At 40.4% G+C, this 19,032-nt stretch overlaps 5 protein-coding genes across 5 annotated transcripts; 2 read left to right on the top strand and 3 right to left on the bottom strand.

The window, feature by feature from the left end:
• Positions 1 to 809: 809 nt before the first annotated feature.
• LOC115059904 (dual specificity phosphatase DUPD1-like) lies at positions 810 to 4,285 on the bottom strand. The gene is made up of 4 exons (XM_029527649.1): positions 4,219 to 4,285; positions 2,481 to 2,665; positions 1,927 to 2,147; positions 810 to 1,159 (listed from the first exon to the last, which is right to left on the bottom strand). The coding sequence occupies exons 2-4, from the start codon at positions 2,633 to 2,635 to the stop codon at positions 933 to 935; spliced, it is 603 nt and encodes a 200-aa protein (XP_029383509.1). The 5' UTR covers positions 2,636 to 2,665; positions 4,219 to 4,285; the 3' UTR covers positions 810 to 932.
• A 402-nt stretch (positions 4,286 to 4,687) lies between these two features.
• On the bottom strand, positions 4,688 to 7,692 carry LOC115059902 (dual specificity protein phosphatase 13-like). The gene is made up of 3 exons (XM_029527648.1): positions 7,279 to 7,692; positions 6,850 to 7,067; positions 4,688 to 6,284 (listed from the first exon to the last, which is right to left on the bottom strand). The coding sequence occupies exons 1-3, from the start codon at positions 7,668 to 7,670 to the stop codon at positions 6,073 to 6,075; spliced, it is 822 nt and encodes a 273-aa protein (XP_029383508.1). The 5' UTR covers positions 7,671 to 7,692; the 3' UTR covers positions 4,688 to 6,072.
• A 339-nt stretch (positions 7,693 to 8,031) lies between these two features.
• Positions 8,032 to 10,458, bottom strand: LOC115059905 (dual specificity protein phosphatase 13-like). Its single transcript, XM_029527650.1, has 3 exons — positions 9,647 to 10,458; positions 9,333 to 9,550; positions 8,032 to 9,216 (listed from the first exon to the last, which is right to left on the bottom strand). The coding sequence occupies exons 1-3, from the start codon at positions 9,781 to 9,783 to the stop codon at positions 9,014 to 9,016; spliced, it is 558 nt and encodes a 185-aa protein (XP_029383510.1). The 5' UTR covers positions 9,784 to 10,458; the 3' UTR covers positions 8,032 to 9,013.
• samd8 (sterile alpha motif domain containing 8) lies at positions 10,128 to 15,057 on the top strand. Its single transcript, XM_029527647.1, has 6 exons — positions 10,128 to 10,316; positions 11,113 to 11,690; positions 12,395 to 12,490; positions 12,623 to 12,740; positions 12,834 to 12,984; positions 13,434 to 15,057. Exons 2-6 carry the CDS (start codon positions 11,134 to 11,136, stop codon positions 13,736 to 13,738), a joined length of 1,227 nt encoding a protein of 408 aa, XP_029383507.1. The 5' UTR covers positions 10,128 to 10,316; positions 11,113 to 11,133; the 3' UTR covers positions 13,739 to 15,057.
• Positions 15,058 to 15,661: 604 nt separating this feature from the next.
• Positions 15,662 to 18,683, top strand: LOC115059633 (voltage-dependent anion-selective channel protein 2-like). The gene is made up of 9 exons (XM_029527235.1): positions 15,662 to 15,787; positions 16,341 to 16,412; positions 16,539 to 16,588; positions 16,964 to 17,116; positions 17,211 to 17,263; positions 17,358 to 17,585; positions 17,740 to 17,890; positions 18,002 to 18,059; positions 18,153 to 18,683. The coding sequence occupies exons 2-9, from the start codon at positions 16,346 to 16,348 to the stop codon at positions 18,242 to 18,244; spliced, it is 852 nt and encodes a 283-aa protein (XP_029383095.1). The 5' UTR covers positions 15,662 to 15,787; positions 16,341 to 16,345; the 3' UTR covers positions 18,245 to 18,683.
• Positions 18,684 to 19,032: the final 349 nt, after the last annotated feature.

The following is a 19,032-nucleotide window of genomic DNA, read 5'->3' as shown; positions in this document are numbered from 1 at the left end:
AACTGCAGAACCATAGCCGTGCTTACAGTTGTAATCTGAACTCACAACACAGGCTTCCACACTCAGTCACTTCAGGCCACAGCAACTTCCACCAATATCGCGAATCTCAGGCTAAATGCTGGTGTTGCCTCACTTTTTAATTTTAAACAACCAATCGTCTGATGAGACTAAACCAACAGTTAATTTATTTTACAGACATGACTGAGCATACACAGGGACGCTACCACCGATGAGAAAAATAAGCTACGCTAGATTAAACTGCCGTATCTTAATAAATTAAATTGATTAAAATTTCAGATCAAACTCTTTTTAGATATTTTGGAGCTTTTGAGCACAAAAGTAATGCTTCTTGATAGCAGGTTGGTTTTACCCATTTACTGCAGATACAAATTTTCCCCTTCTGGAGTTTCCTTGTAAACATACAACAATTTACATTTAGTGATTCTGTGAATACTCTGGAGGTGTAACAATACAGTTTTTGTGCATTTTCTTATTCAGAAATATTATGAAAATGCCATCAAAGCCATTTTTCAAACTTCCAGGCTTCTTCTCAGTATTTGCTGGTGCAGTCCTACATGCCCTGTGGCGGGAAAAAACTGGCAGGAATGTGTAGTTCATGGCTTGTTCTGTTTACAGTTTGCTCCAACAGTAAATACAACTGGGCCCACTACCAGTGTGCAGGAACTGCTCTGGATGCCTTTAAGGCAGTTGTAAAAGTAATGTAACCTTGAGAGCCATATAGGTCGCTGTGGAAAAAAAAAAAAAAAAGTAGTTTATGGACAGACTGAACTTGTTATCAGTACAAATTCATTGTTTATTTTGGTCTTTTAATGCTTTTGTTTACAAAATGACAGGGTTATCTTTTCATGAATTATAGGAAACAATAATAACACGGAACTGAAATACTGGTAACATGGTAATCCATGATTTTATCAAGTCCACCCATTGACAGTCCGGCTCCCCGCCGTTCCCTGCCAGTGCAGCTGTTTGTCCAGCTCTCTGAGCTGCTCCAGGAAGCCGGCGTTAGGTGAAATGTTCCTGTTGGCGCTGACGGCCTTAATTGCATCCACCAGCGTCATGTTTTCGTGGATCATCAGATAGGCCAGGACCAAGGTGGACGAGCGGCTAAGACCCATGGCACAGTGGACAAACACTTTCCCTAAAAATCAGCGGGAAGAAAAGCTCAACATCAGTTTCCTGTGCATCATTTCAGAGCTGCCGGCTCCCTGCCTGTATTTACAACCATGCAAAGACTGGATCACCGTGGCAAACTTTATTCTAATGGTCTAATTTGTTACTCTGCTGTGGATTAAAAGGCCATGCACATCACAGAGAAGAGTCCCTCTAACTCCTGACTAAAAGTTTTCAACAATGTTGCAACAAATGTTTCGACACAAGGTAATCCCTGGTTCCTTATCGGGCTCGAGGATTAGGGCGCAGAGGAGCGCGTAATTGAACTGTCTTGGCGTCTGTGTATTTCTGCTGGGGATTACTGTAGGCACCGCCACACACTGGAGCCCCCGATCAGCCAGCATGTGAAGGAGGAGGCCTCATCTTATTACTGTCATGTCAGATACTGACTTCACTTTGCATAACAGGCCAGGCAGGCACAGGCCACAAACATAATTGTGTAATTTCCATGTCCAATAAAAGTGTTGCTTACAAATTAGCAGGGCAATCCATTTAAAACCAATTTTCCTGGCCAAGGTCTGAGTTTATGAGAAGATTACCGTAGGGGAAAGATATTAGTTTGATATTATGTTTAGTGTTTGATTTGCATTTTAATGACTAATACAACTGGGGGCTGCTGTAATGGGAATTGACCGACAAATGTTTCATTACCTTACCTTGCAGAAAAAAATGTCTTCCTCAAGTTAATGTGTAAAAATGATGAGGAGTACCTGGAGCACAGTGAGAGCTCCTCACCTGTGGGCGAGCTCAAAGCCTTCTTGATGAAATTGGCTGCCGGGTAAAAGAAGGGACTCAAGTTAAAGGATGGCATGTCAAATGCTTCCACTCCATGATAAGTGATTTTGGTGTCCCTGTAGAAGCTTTGGCCTGTGTTCACATTGAACTTCCCATCAGCGGCGTTAAGTACATGGGTGATGTGGTGAGCCTGGAGTGTCCTCTTGTCTTTGGCTGCATACCTAAAGCGAAAAAACCACTATTATCCGTTGGTGCAGGCGCGCAAAAGACGGGTTGGATATCTCTGAGAACAGTTCAGAATAGTTAACAATTCTTGACCATTGTGTCATAAGTATGTATTATTTAACAAATTAATTAATTAATGAAGTTTACATGATTTGAAGAAAAAAAGAGACTTAATTAAGTTTAAAAGTTTAATTAATTAATAACCTTTTCTTGTTTTATGATGTCAAGCAACAAGATCAAGCATTGCATTGCTAGTTTAAAAAAAAAAAAAAAAGAGTGTCCACCTCCTGAAAATGTGAGGAATTTCGATTTTTGTGTTGCAGGCTCACATGTCTCCGATATAGATCCTGGTTTGAACCTCATCCAGATGGTTGGTGGTCCCTGCCTTTGTCCACATCAGCCTCTGGAGCTCTGAAGCTGGGGGCGTCTCATACCTGCCATCTGACCCCTCAGGGCTTGCCAGGCAGCTGAGGCCTCTGGGCATGTCTGAGTACTTCACTTCTCCTCTTACAACCTGCCGAATAGAGGTACCACATACTCGTGCTTAACTGACAGCAATGGCTCCTACAATGAGCTGTGGGGCACACAGGGTGCTGAGAAATCAACAAAAAGGTCAGAAATTTTGGGCTTGTTCTTGGGCTCACTTTGGTCATTTACAGTTTAAGAAAGGAAATTATGGACACAGTTTCAGGCACCAGCTAAATACCTCCGCTGATAAATGCATCTCAATGCAGTGAGGGTGTCATGTCAGATCAGCATAAATACAGTAAAGACAAAGTGGGATTAGATCAAGGATAATTAATTAGCACATCAGGTCTGCAAGTGTACAGCCATTAAATTTAGACCATCATCAAGCCCATAAATGCACTGCACAGGAGCAAAGGACCATTGGAAGATATAATTGTAAGATGACCTTCTGACATGCTCATTATTTTATCTCCAGTTCACTAGCACTTGGTAGGTTTATTTATCTCCAGAGATACATACAATTGCTATTCAAGGCTTATAAACATCAGCTTTTCATTTTCTCCAGGCAAGTCTAATCTTTGCATTTACAATTTACACACCGGGCATCCGAGAGACTTATACCATGCAAACTGTATACATTAGCATCCATTTAGGCAGCTGTGCGATTCTGCTCCAGGCGGGGCACGTACAAGTGTTGTGCATGCATTGTTATAGTAAAGGCACCAATAGTAGCCCAGCTTCTCATTTGCAATCCGCTGGTGCATGGAGACATAATGTGGCACTCAGGGTTTGGAGACTTATTGTTGTGTCCACAAGGATGACTCATTGAGACCAAATCTGTTTCACTGACCTTTTTGTTAATCTGCCATGGCATATGGAGGTGCACTCAAACATCATGATGGCTTTATCTACCTCTGTGTGTGCATGGTTGCATCCGTGTCACTCAGGGCCAATGTATGCAAGAAAAGCTGCATCCTATCCAGCTCTCGCTCCGTGCTTAAGAGTGTGTTGGTCTTGTGTGTCTTTGTACAAGTACAACATGTGCTCAGAGTACCTGGAGGCTCTTCTTTCTCCTCATTGATCTATAAGTACAACCCTTCCCTCCCATCCACAGTCAGGGCAGAGAACTGATTTCCCTGGTGCACATGTTGAAGTGCAGCACTGCTTTCATAGCCTCCCCCCTTAGGCTAACCTGTCCTTCCTGCTCTACTTCTGTGTAATTAAAGATGCTATGTATGGGAAAGTGCCCACGGTTAACATGGAGGGCAAATAAAAATGGCTTTTCACCTCCTCCGGGGTTCTTCTTGGTGGTTTTTTGAATTACACTTCCCTGTTTAGCCTTTTGGATGTGGTCTGTCTGGATTTGAGAGCAAATTAATGAAAATAGAAAGTGTAATCCGTCAGGCTATGCCGTATCATCACAGTGCATACTCATTTGTACATGTTTCACAGACATGTTTACTTTGCAAACAAAGGTACATAGTTCAATAAATCCACACACCATAATTTATGTATTTGGTACATACTAAAGTATTTCCCAACATGGAGCTCTATCGGCAACAAATTCAGGAGAAGAAGTCATTGTTAGTAGACACTTGCCTTGGCTGGAAACGTTGCTTTTTCAAGGTCTCTCCGAAGAGCTACATGTAGGTCGACAGCAGAACTGTCTGCGTTCTCCTTGGTAATCTACCCTGCAACCTTTTTTCCTATTTTAACATCTGAATCTCAGCCCAAAATAATTCTGGCATCATCTTCTGCATTCCTTAAAGGTTACCCGAGCTGCCAGCACAGGAGAGAGGATAGGACACCGCTTTTTCAGTAGTAAGGAAATTAGATCACTGCTGCTGTGTTCGAGCTTAAATCTGACAGTCTTTACTGAGATTTTTCTCCACAGTAAAATATATTTAAATCAACACCTGGAGATGTAGTCGAGTCAGTGGTTTCTGATCTCATTTTACTTTAACATGGATCATTAAACAAATGAATGCACAACACCAGCACCATCTTCAATAATTACTCACATTCCCACTCTTTACTAAAACAGAATAAAAAACAAACAAAACGAAACAAGTACAAAAAAAAATCTTTTTTTTTTTTTTAAATCATGTAAACTTCATTGCAAAACTTCTGTCTTTTCTTGTTGTATCCAAAATAAGATATAGACAAAACGAAGTAAACTGAACTACATTGCTGAACTTCTGCAACAGAGAACAATACAGATCATGTAGACAAACTGTCGTTTCGCTGTCGTAACATTCTCAGCGATTGCTCAAAACTGCTCATTTAAACAGGTAGAAATCATCACAGCTGTCAAATTCTGCTACTCATTAATGTGTGTGTTTGAGACATTCTTAAGGTTTTACAGATCATTTCAAAAACAGTCAAAAGACCTGAAACCAGTTAAATACACCTGCTGTTGAAAAAGAGCTGTTTCATTGTTGTGAACACGGTCCATTGCTTTTATTAAAGAGACAGATGCAGTGGATTGATTCCCACTTTAAATCTTCTATCTTTTCTGAGTCAACCACAGAAATATGATGCTTTTTAAAACATTTTTCATATGGTTTTTGGTCCATCATGCTGTGAGTCAAACTGAGGTGCAGAAGATAAAGCCATCTTAAAAGTGTGAGAGGTAAAGACATAATTCAAGACACAAATATCCACTGACGTCTCCATTTTTACTTCACTTTACATTAAGTTTTAATTAGGTCTGCAGCTGTCTTTTTGTCAGGACGGTTTTTAACTGTACCATCAGAAAGAAAGACTGTAGCCATGTTTGTGGGTCCATGAGGAGGTAGTGCAGCTTGTTACAAACCAGACAAAGAGATAATGAGACGACAACTTTCTAAAGAGCTTCTTCTTCTATGCTGAATACTCGTTGCTGATAATATATATGTATATATAGTTTGACTGTCACATTCACACCTGGACACACCATGTCAGGCTCAGATTTGGTACAAACTTATTAAAATGTGACATTCAGCTCCTGAATGCTAACACGTGTTAGCATGTGAGCATGCCCGGTACTACTGTGCTTCCCTATATGTTAAGAGCTAGAGGAGAGAACGCACAGTTAGCTTCCAATACAGTTCAAATCGCATGCTCACATGCTAACATTGTTAGTCTGCTAATGATAGTGCGCTAACATGAGCAGTTAGCTCATTAAGACGCTAATATTTAGCATGCTGCTGTAACATGAGATTATTTAGAATGACCAGAGAAGCAATGTGTTGGTTCATAGTGTTATAAATGTTAAATATCTGCAGCATTTCGAAGGATGTGGAGTTATGGATGCATTTTTCTCAGGACAGCTGAGTCTGAGATGAGTTCAGTGGGACCAGATGTCACTGCAGTCATCAGATGTCGATATATTTCAGTCTGGATTATTGGACTGGTCTCAATCCCTTGAAAGCACAACACTGTGTGGCTGTAAGGGGTGTAAACTTCTTCTGATTACAGGATCTGACATGTTTTCTTTTTCCTTGTCAGCTGAAGATCCAGGTCCAACAGCAAAGCCAGGAAATTCCTGTTGGGGTAGATAGCTCTCTTTTGGATCAATTTCTCCAAAGCCCGTTTGAGCGGGAGGTGACGGTAGATCATGAGGTACGCTAACACCAATGTCGATGACCGGCTCATTCCCATGATGCAGTGCACAAGAACCTTCCCTGAAGAATAGACCAGATGAAGGGAGAGGGCCATGTGAAGGAAGGATTAGTGGGAGGCCTTAGTCTTATTAATATCATACAAGGCCACAGCCTGTCTCACGCTGTGGCCTTTCTTTTCTCCCACTATGAGCTAAAAATAGTTCCCACAATTCATTGCCTTTGTTCATTTAAGGCCCCTTTGCAGACGGTTTGACTGTCTCTTTAATCCCAACTCGACCTCTGCTTGATAGGTCCTTTCAAAGGCGCCATGGTCACATTATAGACTTAAATTCTGCAAGGTAAGACCCTTATTATTACCACCGCTAAAAATACAGTTACATGCCATTACAAGCTGTGCTGCACTGTCGTGACAGGTGACATTGAAATGATAGGATGATGGGAAAATTTGAGTAGATGGGTTTATAAAGGATTTATGGAATGAAATTAAAGATGAAATGTGCCAGAATTTAAAAAGGGGGACTATATATTTTTTTGCCATAAGTGATTCCATTTTTATTACCATTGAATTCTATAATTAAAAACTTCATTCGCAGAAATATGATGATTGATGTGAAAAAAGCCTTACCATCAGGTGACTTCAGAGCTTTATGAATGAAATCAGCTGCAGGCTGGAAGTAAACATCCAGATCAAAGTGCGTGGAGTCATCTGCTGGAATGCCACAATACACAAAGTCGTTGCCATAAAAGCTTTGGTTCCCCATGCTGCCTCGCTTGGAGTGAGCAGCGTTTAATACATGAGTTATACCTAATTTCTGCAAGGCAGCCTTGTTTTGGGCTACTGCCCTAGCAAGACAAAGAGACAGAAAGACTTATGTGAAGGCTAAGCATCACAGCACAAATTTTAATGTCACAGTGATACAATATTTGGCAGGGGCTATGTCAAAGGAAAAAGTGTTGGAAAAGTGTTTAACATTAAAAGTAGCAGGTTTCGAATTTGCTTACAAGGCAAACTCATAAAATCTCCTTTAAGTTTGAAACATGAATGCATACTTACACATTCCCTATGTATATGCTTGGCCAGACCTCGTCAATTTGATTAAGATTTAGTTTACATGAGTCCAAAACCTTCTGCAGGTCCTTCACAGTTAAATATTCTTTCCTCTTGCCTTTGAGGGCTGACATTTTGAGTCTAGATTCGCCGTCTTGGATTGAATCCTGCTCCAAATGTTTGTTGTATTGAAGCCGTTCCCGTCTACTCCGGCTCGGGATGATGTGTACGAGCAGGTGTTTATCTGCTGTCACTGGACAGTTACCTAATTTAGTGCTTAACCTACCGTGTAGTCTTTCACGTGCAGAGGACAGAACAACAAACAGTGCAGCCCGGGCTCTGCTTTTTGCACCACTGTGGGACTCTAATTTAATAAGCCTCGTACAGAGATGAATCATTCCATAAAGCAGTGATAATTGGATGTAATTATGTTGAAAATGTTTAAGTGCATTGCTTATACTGGGTGATTGGAAGTGCACTATAATGTGGCATTTATGGAATAGAAATACTGTAATGGCTTCATGCAACTAGTTTACAGCTCTGACATTAATATCTTGTGAAAGCAAATTGGATGAAAAGGGAAAAAACATTAAGCTATGCCATTGGTTGCATATGACATCAAACAGCATTCACACTGCTGCAAATGTCTCTTTTAACCCTCCTATTATGTTGTGGGTCAATTTCACCCATTTCAGCTTTTAAAATGAAGAAAAACATAATTAACCTCTCTTTTAAGCCCTGAAATGTAATGACTTTTCTTCATTCAGGGTCATGAATGTGTATGTAAAGTGTGGGCGCAATGATGTGTGGTGAAATGTCAGTGTTACTGTACACAAAAACAGTCAATAAAGGTCTCCAGGTCATTTTGACCTGGAGTCAGTTATTGATTGATTACCTTAAGTGCTGCTCTTGCTTATTGATCAATCTACCGTAGTGTGTGTGTGTCTGTGTGTGTATTGAGACCACCAGGATATGTGCATAGAAATTGGAAGCATATCAAGTGTACCTGCTGTATGTGTGTATACGTGATTACTGTGAGTGGAAAGACTTGGTAACTGTGGTTGGTTTCTGTGCATGTACGTTGTATTTGGGAAGCTGTGTTTTTAGCACTTAAATGCACAACATAAATGACATTTGACCTTTGAAAGTGTAACGAAGGAGTGTGGTTTGAAGACATTTACCATTCAGACTCTGAGACAAAGCTGACCAATTCATGCTACGATCAGCTGTTACTGTGTAGAGAAATTCAGCCTGTTCCACACAGACCAGAATCAGCCACTGCAACTATGAGACATGAGGGCAGGAAACATGAAAGTTACTGCTTTCTGCTTTCTTAAGAGGGCAATGAAACCAACACCACATGTAGAAATTATACGAAAACAAGTCTGCAGCAGTACCAGCCACTCTGGGAGCCTGTACTCAAACACACAAAGGTTTTAATATTAACTAATGTAATGGGTTAATTCGCAACACAACATTATTGATAGAATTTTTCTTTACAAAGACTGTCTTCTAATATTCAGTCGTGAAATGTATTCTACCTGAGGCTGATTACTCTTATCCATTTATATAAAGATCAGTGCCTTGTGAAAAGGCTGTATGACTCACATCGAAGGCAGCAGAATCAAGGAAATACACCAGATTAAATACCATTGTTGAAACAAACTGAAATCTGACACTGAACCATTCATTTGTCTTGAAGCTCTCTAAGTTAGAATATCAATTCATGTTGGCCTTTTATTCAGTGAGATGCACTTGTCGTGCGTAGTTTCATATCCAAGGCACAAAGCTGTTTGAGAAATCCTCTGTTTGGAAAAATCCACCTGTGCTCTTTGACCTTATTGATGGCCTCTTCCAGGGTGTAATGATGATGGATCATTAGGTAGGCCAGAACAAGTGAGGCAGACCTGCTGACTCCAACTGCACAATGGACAAAAACTCGAGCTGGTGAGAAATAAAATTACAATGAGTCTCATGCACATGATTAATGTGAGATCATGTATTTATTATAAGATATGTGACGAAAACAAGTGACATGAGAGCAACGTGATGGCATTTACCGCCAGTCGTGTTCAGTGCATTCTGAATATAGTCAGCTGAGGGGAAGAAATAGCGAGAGAGGTCAAAGGACGGTGAGTCATCAGCAGGCACGCCATAATAATCCACAGTGGGTCCATAGAAGCCATGACTCCCCTGACAGTGCATCTTCCCATGAGCGGCATTCAGAACATGAGTGATTCCCAGCTTCCACAGACTGTAGCGATCATTGGCCACTGACCTGAAGACAGAGAGATGGGGAATTATGACAGGAAACAAAACTTAAGCATAACCACATTTTAATGGGAAACTATCAAGATCAATACCATAAACTTACATGTCACCAATGAACAGGTTGGGCCAAACTTCATTCACATGATTGCCAAACCTTTTTCCTCCATACAAAACCCTCACCAAGTCTTTAACAGAAGGAGAGCCAGAAGAAAGGCCTCCGTTTTCCTGCAGATTATTCATTGTTACTGCATACACAGTCACAGTTGGCCAAACCTCCACTCTGAAACTCCTTCATTTGTGTAATATCTTTCTCCCAACATTTATTTTCAGTCTGTTGGCGCTTTTCTACAATCTTGTTGGTACTGACAAGAACAGGCGGACGTGGGCTAAAATTAAAAGTGTCCTCTTTAATCCAAATATTGCGCGGCGTCAGTTTTTTTTCTGAAGTATTTATATATATATATATACATATAGTGCCGAATTAAAGTTTACCTTTTCCACCAACAGGCGCCACCATCGGGCCGAGCTCTCCGTGGCTCATATATACATTTATTTTTTTTATTTCTACGTGCGCAGCTTTTCGGAGCATTCCCGCCCTGTGTTGTCAACAGACATGCTAACCAGCGCGAAGCGGCGAAGAAATGATTTCCAACGAGCCCATGCCACCGCAGAAAACGCCAAAGCGATTCCTTCAGACCACCGTGAGATGCCGTTTAGCTAGCTAGGCGGATAAAGACGCTTCGGTATCGGCTCCTGTCCCTTCTCGGTCCCGGGTGAGTGAGCGTCGGACGCGCAGGGCGAGGAGGCTAACGTGTAGCACGGATGCTAGCCTTAGCTAACCTGAATTAGCCGAGCCGGTGTGATTCGGGAGAAGGAGGCTCTCTTTGCCTTCACTCCTGTAATCACACCCAGTGTCAGCCGCCATGGTCCTTCAGGGTGCTCAAAGGAATTAGGGGATTTAATGACAGCGTGGGCAGGTGGATCTCAGTGACAGTTGTATTGTACATCACTAATACCAAAGATGTGATTTAAAGCCCTAAACATTTCGAAATGCAGACACCATCTTTATGATCCTGCGGGCAGACTGCTGAGACAGAGACCTTAAAATTAAGATTACATGTGACTTGTTCTGTTCAGTGTCAGCCAACTGTTAGATGTGGGCTCATAACATAAAAAGGTCATCATCCATAACAAACACTGAGTCTTAAGTGACTGTATGGGATGGCATTGTCTTTGCCCTATCGCCTACATTTTCAGGGTGTGGTTTTCTTGTGCATACTTGTGTGAATTCCTTGTTATTGTTCGCCTCATTTCTTTGTTGGAGTTGCGAAAGCTCAGCCCGCCTATAAAGTCCTGTAATTGTCCTATAATTTTGTCACAAAGTTGAGTTATTTTCTGTTTATGTTGCATTCTTGTGTGGTGTGTTCAGAGTTCATACTGCTGATTCAGTGGAGATGGTGCATACTCATCCCTAAGTTTGCTCTGTTTATTGAAGAGGAAGTTAAGAAGGAACTGAGTTTCGTCGTTGGAGTGGTATAAAGAAATTTTGATGTTTTTTTTTTCCTCCAGCCTCTCCAGAGTGAAGGGGAAATGACCCAACTGAGCGTTCGGCGCTGGACGCCCAAACATGTCGCCAAGTGGCTAAAGGAAGAGGGATTCTGCGATTATGTTGACTTGCTGTGCAACAAGCACAGGTTGGATGGCACAAGTCTGCTTGCTCTCAGCGAGTATGACCTCCGCTCGCAACCTTTGGAACTCAAAGTGCTGGGAGACATCAAGCGGCTGATGGTGTCAATCCGCAAACTTCAGAAACAGAACATTGACTTGTTGGAGGAGTTAGGTCTCCCTTTTGACGGCCATTCTCCAACAGGCTCTGGAGGCAGTTTGGATTGGCTCTGTAATGGAGATCCAAGCAGAGACTGTGACAGCACTGACACAGCACCAGTGGGAGAGGAGTATCACCAGTACACTAATGGAAAGTACAAGCAACAGACAAGGCGCCTGGATCCAGAGTACTGGAAGACTGTCCTCAGCTCCATCTATGTGATGTTTGTATTCGGGTTTACATCCTTTGTCATGGTCATAGTGCATGAGAGGGTGCCTGACATGCGTACATACCCTCCGCTGCCAGATATTTTCCTTGACAGGTGGGTGTGGGACAGCTCATATTTAGCTTTAAGACACTCTTAAGCATTATTTTATTGGTTTCATTGTTCCATGTCACTGAAGCAAAAGACAGAATGAAACAAAAACATTCATTTTTATCAATTTTATGAATGTAGCACCAGATGGTGGACACTGTAACTGCCCTACTTCCCTGTGGCATCTTTCTATTATTATCCGTACATATTCCTGATGGGCTCACCTTGGTTCAAAGAGATCTTTCAAAGTTTTTTCATGTGACCTACTTTGTAGTGTGACCTGTTGTTTATGACCAGCTTTGAGCTTTTCATGGAATGCCTTCAGCCTAGTTGGAGAGTTGATTTCAGGGACGTGTCAGCATTTGTTTGGAGAAATGAAACATGCTGAGCCCAGGCATTCAGGATAGCAACAAATCTCAGAGATTGCCTCAATCTAGTGATACTATCAGAGGCTTAAGTGAATATTTTGCCTTAAAAAAAGTAATGGAAGTAGAAACTTTGAAGATGGAAGTGAGAGCCTGGGATAGATGGGAATTTTTTTCTGTAGTTTTTTGGGAATTTGGGCATGTACACGTGTTGACTTTTTTTTTATTTTTTTTTTTTTTTATTGGTTTTGTCAAAATACACAATTCACAAGGATATCGAATAAAGGAAAGAAACTAATTATGGAATCACTGACACTGAACTGTTTTGTTTCCCCCTTTCAATAGTGTCCCTAGAATTCCATGGGCCTTCGCCATGGCTGAGGCATGTGGAGTGATCCTCTGTAACATCTGGCTGCTTGTTCTCCTGCTGCATAAACACAGGTAGAGTCCTGGCAGTCTTTCATTGGGGTGCAGTACTGTCACTGCAGGCATTGTTCTGTGGGACACCTACAGTGCGTCCCCATAAATCAAAAACACACAAGACTCAGGATGATTACTTCTCATGATTTGTAGGTCCATTCTATTGCGGCGCATGTGCAGCCTCATGGGAACTGTGTTCATGCTGCGCTGTATCACCATGTTTGTCACCTCCCTGTCAGTGCCAGGACAGCACCTTCAGTGCTCAGGAAAGGTAATGCTGATTTGTTTTGCATCTGTCATATCTTAAACATAACATTCTGGCCTCCTTGAATGATCTCAGTACTATCCATTTCATCCCTCCTAGATTTATGGTGACATGTGGGCCAAACTGCAGCGAGCAGTGGCCATCTGGAGTGGTTTTGGGATGACCCTGACAGGAGTGCATACATGTGGTGACTACATGTTCAGCGGTCACACTGTGGTCCTCACCATGCTCAACTTCTTTGTCACAGAGTGTGAGTAGTTTCTTCTTGCTTCTTTTGTAAAACTGCAAGTCAATGAATATTTGAAGCCTTAAAGTGATAGATTTATAAGACTGTAATTTTACATTACAGTGTTTTTATTGAATAATAGATGAGTGAGGCATTTGTATTTACTGTTTGCCAAGTAGTCTGAGTGTATCTGTCCACCCACTCGCCCACACATGTAGATTTTAACCACTGAGGTATTTTTCTCTTTGTGGAAAAAGAAAAAAAAAAGTTATTTCATTATAGTATAAACAAATAAGGGTTAAAGTGCTAAATTATGATGTTGTAGCTGTATTTTTGAATATTATCCCTTTGTCTCCACACAGTGTTTTTTCTTCAGTATTACAACTGAATTTACAAAAAGTACAGCGGCACAAGAACATGCTATACCTCTGGTCAGAATAGTATTAATCCAAGACTCTGCTTCTTTAACACAGACACCCCACGAAGCTGGAACTTCATTCACACCTTGTCCTGGGTCCTCAATCTTTTCGGCATCTTCTTCATCTTGGCCGCACACGAGCACTATTCCATCGATGTGTTCATAGCCTTCTACATCACCACCAGACTCTTCCTGTACTACCACACTCTGGCCAACACCCGGGCCTATCAGCAAAGTCGCCGAGCTCGCATCTGGTTCCCCATGTTCTCCTTCTTTGAGTGCAATGTCAATGGGCCCGTCCCTAACGAGTACTGCTGGCCTTTCTCTAAACCTGCTGTGATGAGGCGGCTGATTGGATAAAGAATTGAACAAGCAGCGGTACTGTCATACGCATCTAAACCCGCTAACTTTTGTCTGATTTCTCAAGTTGCCAACTGAGGCATTGTGTGATATCATCATCAACAGACTCCTGATAGGATACACAGAGCCAGACGATCTGATATTCGGGGACTTAAATTCGAACGTGCTTCCTCTGTCGCAGTTTATATGAAGATTAAACAGCATCCATTAACCCACTCTGCTTGATTTGAGTATGTGCCCATTTTCTTCTAAAGGGATATCATTTTATGAAGCATGAACTGCAGTTTTCAGTACCTCCCAACTTAGAAAGGAAGCCACATCAGAAGATTCTCAGGCAGGAGTATACCTAATTCTTCCCAGCATTTAGGTATTTCTTGTGCAATTAAAATACCTTATCCTTTCAAGGTTTGGGTTATGATTTTTGACTCAAAAGTTTTGTCTTACATCCCACCATGTGATTTATCAAAATATAACTGTGGACCATTGATAAGCAATATGTAAAGATTTAACTTACACTAATGCTTTTTTATGTATAGAAGTTTTTTGCCATTCAGAATCAAGATGTTATGAAAGTCTAATGCATTCTTTCAGATTATGCTTACATATTTTACAATGTTGGTAAATTCTGAAAGATTCATCCATGGCTCATTGTAATGTAAATTGCAGCACCTTTGTTTGTATTGTTTATGCAGCCTGCTTTTTCTTTTTTAGTCTTTGAAATGATGCATTTAAGAAATGTATTTATCAGCCAAATGCCTGGAATGAAAGTCTTTTTTTTCCAGCTGTCTTAAATATAATTCCATTTGCCAATTTCCTTGAGTGTCATAATAGCATTGTCAGTGTAGATTTGTCCCAAATCTGTCATGTTTTTAGTGGGATAGTTCTATAGTGCTTTTTTTAAACGTACATTGTAAATGACAAGACCCAAGTACCGTTTGAGTTTTCTCAGATATCAATCCTTTGACATTAATCTGTGATAATAGTTCTTCAGAAGGACTACATTTGTAGTTGTTTGTATTAATTTATTTCATTTTGTAAATGTTGATAGGTATTTTTATATTTCATGTACAGAATTACAGCAACATGCACACGGAGGATATGTTTACAGTTGCTCTATGTATTTGTTGAAACACAATGTGCTATTTAAGTGTAATGTTGATTTCAGTTTGGCCTCTACATTTCATTGACTCAAACTTGTCATTGGTTTGGTCAGTATGGAAACTTTGAGGACATTGTGATTTTGAAAGATGCTGGTTTGTGTATATGCTATTCCAAAGCCACAACTTGTTTCACGTCTGAGTCGTTTCCGTCATTAAAGAGCTGAAGTCAAAGACCAGTTTCTCATCTTTCATTTATTTTATGGCACAACCATATATACAGTATGTGATATAGCTCATACAGCTGTGTATAATCTTTAAGCATTTGATATGATGGTTAATAGTTCAAGCAATCATTAATTTGCTGTGCATATCAAGCAACATAATGATTGCTTAGATGAATTGTAATATCATCCTTAAGTTATATTCATTTCAGTGTCCAAACTTTTGGCTGGTATCGTATATGAAGTACTTGGACAGGGTTAATATAATAATAATAATAAGAATGTGATGATTGATGTGTATTTATTATTGATATATAATATTTCTTGAAGGTAAATCTAAACATAATTAAACCTTCAGTACCATTGCCTTACTGGTTGCCATGGTGATTAAGTAGCCTTCCAACTGCCGGTGTGTTGCCGGAACGGCGATAATAATAGTAATAATAATAACAGTATTTTTGTTTCCAACGAAAAATGATTACATCTGTTGTCGAAATGCAGAAAACATGACGTTGATGTGAGTGCGGGTCACAAAATGGCTCTGTCGTCCAGATTTCAGACAGGCACAGAATCAGCGCCTATAATTCGGGTCCTGTCGGCGCCGAGGTCAGGAGGGTGTTTGTTGCGGTGTCTCCTCCATATCGTCCTACACCTGCCTGCCGCATTTTCTGCTGCCTTTCGTTTCACCAACATCACCATTGACAACAACAACAACAACAGTAATACTTGTAAGTAGCTAATCGTATAATTACTCAAATTGTCCATGTTGTAATTCGATTAAGTTTCTGAAAGATGGCCCGGTTTACTAGAAACACACTCCTTCAGAATACATCCTGTACTGATAATCTTTCTAATCTTTGTCAAAGCTTAGTTTATATTTGAACAGTAAAAATTATGATCAAGCAGTATTCAAATGCATCTAAATCAAATTTGCATTAAGCTATCTGATTTGATTACATATTGTTGCTGGTATATACTTGATCAAACATGTTCCTACACAAACGACTGCTTTGCTAATCGCATTTATGATGAAATGTGAAGACTTGTAATTGGTTGCTGTGAGCAGACAATAAGTGTTTCTGACAAGCCTTCAGGTAACCTTGACAATGAGCAGTCGTGACATCAGAAAACACAGTAATGGAGACTGTGGTGCAGATGTCCAGCTGCACCAATTCTTTAAAGTCCTGTTTGTCTGATGAGTGAATATTTTAATTGACAATGGCATCCACAGATTTTTTGTCACCATTTGCAGTCTGGATTATTATTTTTTTTTTCTTCTAGGCACAATGGCAGTTCCACCAGCATATGCAGACCTTGGAAAATCTGCAAAGGACATCTTCAATAAGGGATATGGTAATTGGAAGCAAGATAAAATGCACTTTTATAAGGGTGTATTTATTGAATTTCCAAGTACATCCTTGCTGCTGAAGTGCCATATCAAGCCTGAGAAATAGTTTTTCACTGTTGTTCTCTTTGCAGGTTTTGGAATGGTTAAGCTCGATGTGAAAACAAAATCCTCAAGTGGAGTGGTAAGTTGAAATGCTCCTCAAAAATACTCAGTAGTGTGTTCTGAGTATTATCAGTTGATTGTAGGTTATCAATGAAAGTACATTTATTATCCAGCCATGGATTGGCAGTAGTAGATAGGTATTTGCTGTAAAATGACAGCTTATGTTTCAGGTAATGTGGAATGAAAAGTACTTAGTTTGAGACTGGCAAGTTTATTTTATTTATGCATTTTTTTGGACCCAGTCCATGGATATTGAGACTATGTGACTTGTGCAGTAACCATTTGCTTACCAAGGTGCTCCATGAATGTATTTCAATGGTAGTTGGTAAATGATAAACCTCTTCCAACTGTATGGTCTTCAGGTATAATTAATGTCTACATTCATTAACTTTAGGAATTTAAAACATCCGGCTTATCCAACATAGACACCAGCAAAGTCACTGGAACCCTGGAAACCAAGTATAAGTGGGCTGAATATGGGCTAACATTCACAGAGAAGTGGACCACAGAAAACACACTTGGAACTGAAGTTTGTGTTGAGGATCAGGTAAATTAAAAGCTTTGTGATGGTGCTGAAAATCCCACTAATGATATATTACTCTGATGTGAGTGTGACTGATGGAATGATTTTTCCTCTTTAGATCACCAAAGGCTTGAAACTTACTTTTGACACCACATTTTCACCAAATACTGGGTAAGTCAGTTTATATGTTGTTTTGAAAATCGTGACTTGGAACATTACTCAAAGACCACCCTTCTAACTTCGCCTCCTTTTTGTTCATTCACAGCAGGAAGAGTGGCAAAGTCAAGACAGCTTATAAGAGGGAATACCTCAATGCTGGAGTTGATGTAGATTTAGACTTCGCTGGCCCTACTATCCATGGAGCGGCAGTTGCTGGTTATGAGGGCTGGCTGGCTGGCTACCAGATGACCTTTGACACAGCCAAATCCAAGATGACCCACAGCAACTTTGCAGTTGGCTACAAGACAGGGGATTTCCAACTCCACACCAATGTGTAAGTTTTCAGATCAAGAAATGTGTGCAATGTTTAGGAGTATGAGTACCTTAACTGCAGGGGAACTCGCTGATTGAGCCTTCAGATGGCATTTTGTCAGGTTAAATTGGTTGAAAGACACTCACCTTGCACATTAATTGCATTCCTTCTCTAGGAATGATGGTTCAGAGTTTGGTGGCTCCATTTACCAGAAAGTAAATGATAAATTGGAGACTGCTGTGAATCTTGCCTGGACAGCGGGCAGCAATGGAACCCGTTTTGGAATTGCTGCCAAATACCAGTTAGACTCCAGTGCCTCCATATCAGTAAGTGACAAAGAAGTTATATCTGCCTTTCTTTTACTACAATGCATTTAAAATATGCTGCCCAGTGTTGGAGGTAAGGAATGATCAATATAATATGATGCTTTTCTCCAGGCTAAGGTGAACAATGCCAGCTTGGTAGGAATTGGATACACCCAGACTCTGCGACCTGGTAAAATCCATGTATCCTTTATTATATGTTTGAAAACACCTCTACTACCACACAACCTGGCCTTCGATTTCACACGTCCAAATTTAATTTCAGGTATGAAGCTCCTGCTGTCAGCACTGGTGGATGGGAAGAATATCAATGCGGGTGGTCACAAACTAGGTCTGGGCCTGGAGTTGGAGGCATGATGGAGGATCTGCTTTGCTATTTCATTCAGAGAAGAAATGCATCAGCTAAATCGGGCCTGAGTGTTTCTCTTGGGTCAGCAACAGATATCTTAAAAGGATGAAGTCAAAATGAAATTACGAAACTGTTGTCAAACAGTTAAGATGGAAGACTTTCCAGTAGCCTCCTTCCATTGTGGTTACAATAACTTGTTTCAAAATAGTTAAATGATATATTTCATATTAATTTATTGGCTAATCCTCCTGCCAATTTACTCTCCATTATGAAAGAAAGCCCCCTCTGTTATTGAAAGTTGGCTTCCTTAGTTTGACAATCCAGGACTGGTTTAAAAAGAACTAGAGCCTTCTTATTTTGCTCAAGTGTGATACCAATAGAATGTAAATCTGAGCCATTTTTTTGCACAATAGATTACCTACCTTTTATTAAAGCTCTTTTCCTTTGCTTTATTTGCACTGTAAATTTATTTTTGGTGGTAGTTATGCACCTTTGTTGGAAGGGCCCTTCCAACAAAACATGGCTAAGACTGGCTGGTCATCACTTATCTTCTTAGAGAAGCTTAATTGTGCTCTGTGGTACTTCCCTAAATACTTACTTAAAGATGCAAGAAAATCCCAAATGGATTTTAATTTGTGTGGTACGAGTGAAAGAATATCTGAGAGTATCATCCATACATCGATTCTTCCTCCCATTATCAAGGACTGTGACATTAATTGGGAAGCAGTTTGTGTATGTTGGTGTGTCTACCTTTGCAATAAAGTCCTGAAATCAAGTTCAGTTTTCTCTTGTGGTA

Source organism: Echeneis naucrates, chromosome 19 (genome assembly GCF_900963305.1).
Source record: "Echeneis naucrates chromosome 19, fEcheNa1.1, whole genome shotgun sequence".
In the NCBI taxonomy this organism is placed as follows: Eukaryota; Metazoa; Chordata; class Actinopteri; order Carangiformes; family Echeneidae; genus Echeneis; species Echeneis naucrates.
The sequence above is the reverse complement of the archived record's forward strand: the minus strand, read 5'-3'. Positions and strand labels throughout refer to the sequence as shown.